Below are 3,688 nucleotides of genomic sequence, written 5' to 3'. Positions count from 1 at the left end.
ATTTTATTTTATTTTATTTTATTTTTTTCCTTTTTGTCTTTTTTCGTGTCCGGCAATGGATCGCAACCCTCAGTGTCGCACCCGTACCGGACCAGGACCAGCAACGGGATCGCAACCCTCAGTGTTGCACCCGCACCTCGCTCAGCCAGTGAGCGGGAACCGGTCTGTATGTGGGATCCAAACCCTCGGCGGGAGCGCTACCGCACTCCCAAGCAGCACACTGTAGCAGTGCGCCACCAGGCCAGCCCCTTATTTTATTATTTTTTTGTGACCGGCCGCACCGCGCTCAGCCAGTGAGCAGACCAGCCATTCCTATGTAGGATCCGAACCCACGGCGGGAGCGCCGCTGCACTCCCAGCGCCACACTCTCCCGAGTGCGCCACGGGGTCAGCCCAGCAACATCTCTTATTAAATGCCTTTGTTTGATTCTGCATTTGGAGATCTGACCACATAGCATATTCTGTGGAATGAATAAAAATTATCAGAGCCTGGCATTTACTGGGCTTTCTACAATTCTCGGCCCCCTTCCCTTCCCTGACATCTCCCCTCTGCTTTTTACTGGGACACCGGAAGAATTAGTGCTGCATCCAGTCAGTGTGGCTGCTCCTCATGGCGAGGTACATACAGGAATGCAGAAAGCACTGGGGTCATGTGCTCTAATATCCTACAGAAAGAGAAGAGGAGAAAGAGGCAAAGATAAGTTACTCTGTGAGGGGCAGCCCACAGAGATCCTGTTAAGGGAACATCTGATCAGTTAGATTTCAAGTCCACTGTGCAGAAAAGTCCCTGCATGCTAATTGAAAAGTAACCTTGGAAACAAGAGCCTGCTATTGTGCTCTCCCTGGGCTGATACAGAAATGAGCTAGGACACACAAAGGCTAAGTCCAAAGCGGAGTTTCAACTGGTCCCAAGTTCCCTTATGTTTTGGCTTTTATTTTCAACATTTGTTGCATTAAATCTTTTGTGTGGTTCCTGGGTAAGCCATCTGAATGTATCAAAGTTCCAAAAAGTTGAATATGTGGCTTAATAGTTTCAGTGTCCTTTAATGGCTCTTGGAGAGAGGCTCTGAATTCTGAGAGTGATGGAACCATCTAAATCATTGTAAGATTAAGAAGCCAGTATCGTCTCCCTTTTCCACAGAACTGGAGGACTATGTTGGGGGAGGAAGGTCTGTCCCTTCACCAACTGTAGAAGTTATTACGTGCTTATGAGCAAAAATAATACATCGTGGTTCTCAGTGTCTGAAACTGAGGACTGGAATATTGTTTGATGCACAAAGCTTATACGCTCTTCACGATTCAGAGCAAATTCTCAAATTTCACCCCAGTAACATAATAGAAAATATTTAAGATACTTGGGTGGGGGGGTGAATGGTCAATTGCAAGAACTGTGAAATCATTTTCTATTTGACCTGAGAATCCTGATGGAGTCAGGCTGGTCTTCCTTAGGAAAAAAAAAAAACATTGCAAATTATATCTTCAGGAGACAAGATCTCTAGCCTGCTGAGTTTTTAGGACGTGTATTTTGAGTAAGAAAAGAATCTGTCATTTTCAGGGTAATTCTACACTTAATAGGGATTATATAAGTACTTTGAAAAATAGCTTGGTTGTTTCCTTCAACTGAAAACTACTATGGATTAAAACTTCCTGATTGTGACACTTCATAATACTCAGTTGTTTATGAAAATAAGGATGTGCTGTATTTGTTTGTACTCGGTATTGAAAATATATGAGCCTAAGCCACATTTCCATCACTCCCAATTTTTGTTTGCAATTGTTTAACTTGTGAATTAGCTTGTAATGGAATTAGCATATAATTCCTTATCATAGCTATACAGTTCTACTTGAGATTTTAAAAGCAAAATGGTATATATGCCGAGTTTGTTGTATATGTGTGTTTCTACCCTAGTTTTAAGCTTTGTGAGAATGTCATCTACGGGATCCTTTAATCTATTAAAACTGTTCCTTCTCTTGTCTGTCACCTTTTACTTCCATTTGAATTTGTTAGACCTTCCTATTGAGAACAAAGGTTGCACTTCACATAGCAGAGAAAATAAGAATAAGCATAGATCTTGTTGAGGAAGGATCTGGTTTTCGGTTGGTCCTATAACAATCCACACTGGATGAGCCATCTGATGGGTGCCGCACCTCATTACCTTCAGGTTTGGCAAACGTCCAGGTCACGTATGGTCCGTATTTGGGGGTCGGTTTGAGGCATGCATATTTGGAAAACGAGTTCCAGAGAGTGTCAGTATCTCTCTATTGAGCTACTCAGCAAGGTTAAAAAACATCTAATAACTACTGAATATTTTTCACCTCTCTCTCTCTCACTGGGGGTTTTGGTTTCCAGTGTCCTCAAAGAGTTAATCCTCATAAATTGGACCACTTTTTTCTTGTGATTCTAAACTGGCCCAGGTCCAGTTTCATTCCTAGCGTGAGCCTTGGACATGAAGTTGTGAATGTGGCTCTGCTTGTCCCCGAGTCGGCAGCAGAGCTCCTGGCCATGCAGATTCTACTGGCCCAGCTGAGCAGCTAAGTCATGTTGCGTGTTCCCGAGGCAGATCTCCCCTCGGTCCCAGGTCCTCCTGAGCAGACTGATGATGCACAGGTGTGCCCTCTGGGGTCCCTTGGTGAGTCTTGAACCCCAGTCCCTCCTTGGCAGCAGGTTCTGGGTCCCTCTGGCAAAGTCGCAGCCAGGGCCTCAGTCTCCCTGCAGTGCTCTCCACCTTCTGTCTCCCACAGGGTCCTGTCGCATCCACGGCGTCAGTGTTTTCTGTCCTCTCCTCTGGGCCTGGCCTTCCTCCACCCCCCCCTCCTCCGCCTCCTCCAGGGCCACCTCCACTTTTTGAAAATGAAGGCGGAAAAGAGGAGTCCTCTCCTTCACGCTCAGCTTTATTTGCCCAGCTTAACCAGGGAGAAGCAATTACAAAAGGTGAGAAAACAAGACCCTCAAGCCAGTCTCCCTTTCTGTCGGGCTCCTGGCGCACAGATGCCCCAGTCTCGGTGACAGATGCATCGTCCCCATCCCCGACCCACAGGGAGGGGGAGCTGTAGCTCAGTAAGGCAGGAGCCTGCAGTGTTCAGGGGACATGTCCACATTGTTCTCTACAACCAAGGCATCAAGATCCCATGAAATAAAAATGGCCAACAATAGCACTTCTGTCCTGAAGCCGTGCACAGGCTTGTCAAAGAATAACATCATTGATCTACTTTTGGCCTCATGGTGAATGGATAACTAAAAAAAAAAAAAATCATACAACATTTAAACTATATCAGGATCAGGAGCACAAGCATTCTAAACAATAAAGCCATGTTGCCAAAATCTTTATGCTTTGCCCAGGTAATAGGACTGAGGGTGTAGTGTCCCTCTATACTAGGCTGGGAGGCAAGAACCCAAAATTCTAAATTTTTCTCTGGCTCCAACTGGCTACACTATCCCCTCTGAACCTCCTCTACAAAGTAAAGGAATGGACTCATATCTTAAAGTTGATTCCATATTCTGATATATATATATATATATATATATATATATATACACACACTGGAATGCCTAATCGTTTAGGCTGTGTCTGACAATGACTTAGCCATGTGAGATAGTTTGTTTTATCCATAAGAGAAGTAAGCCTTTTTGTTGAGGTGGTTTGTTTTTTGAAGACATTTTTTATCTATCATCTTACCTCCTTAAAGAA

General features: G+C 44.5%; 1 protein-coding gene across 1 annotated transcript in view; it reads left to right on the top strand.

The window, feature by feature from the left end:
- CAP2 (CAP, adenylate cyclase-associated protein, 2 (yeast)) overlaps nucleotides 1-3,688 on the top strand; it is a 114,195-nt gene that overhangs the window by 98,690 nt on the left and 11,817 nt on the right. Inside the window, exon 7 of the mRNA XM_008589821.1 lies at nucleotides 2,742-2,931. Within this exon, the coding sequence (XP_008588043.1) occupies nucleotides 2,742-2,931 (190 nt within the window). The remainder of the gene's footprint in view (nucleotides 1-2,741; nucleotides 2,932-3,688) is intronic.

The sequence above is a fragment of the Galeopterus variegatus genome, unplaced genomic scaffold (assembly GCF_000696425.1).
Source record: "Galeopterus variegatus unplaced genomic scaffold, G_variegatus-3.0.2 Scaffold5671, whole genome shotgun sequence".
In the NCBI taxonomy this organism is placed as follows: Eukaryota; Metazoa; Chordata; class Mammalia; order Dermoptera; family Cynocephalidae; genus Galeopterus; species Galeopterus variegatus.
Note: the sequence above shows the minus strand (reverse complement) of the source record. Positions and strands in the feature narration are given on the sequence as shown.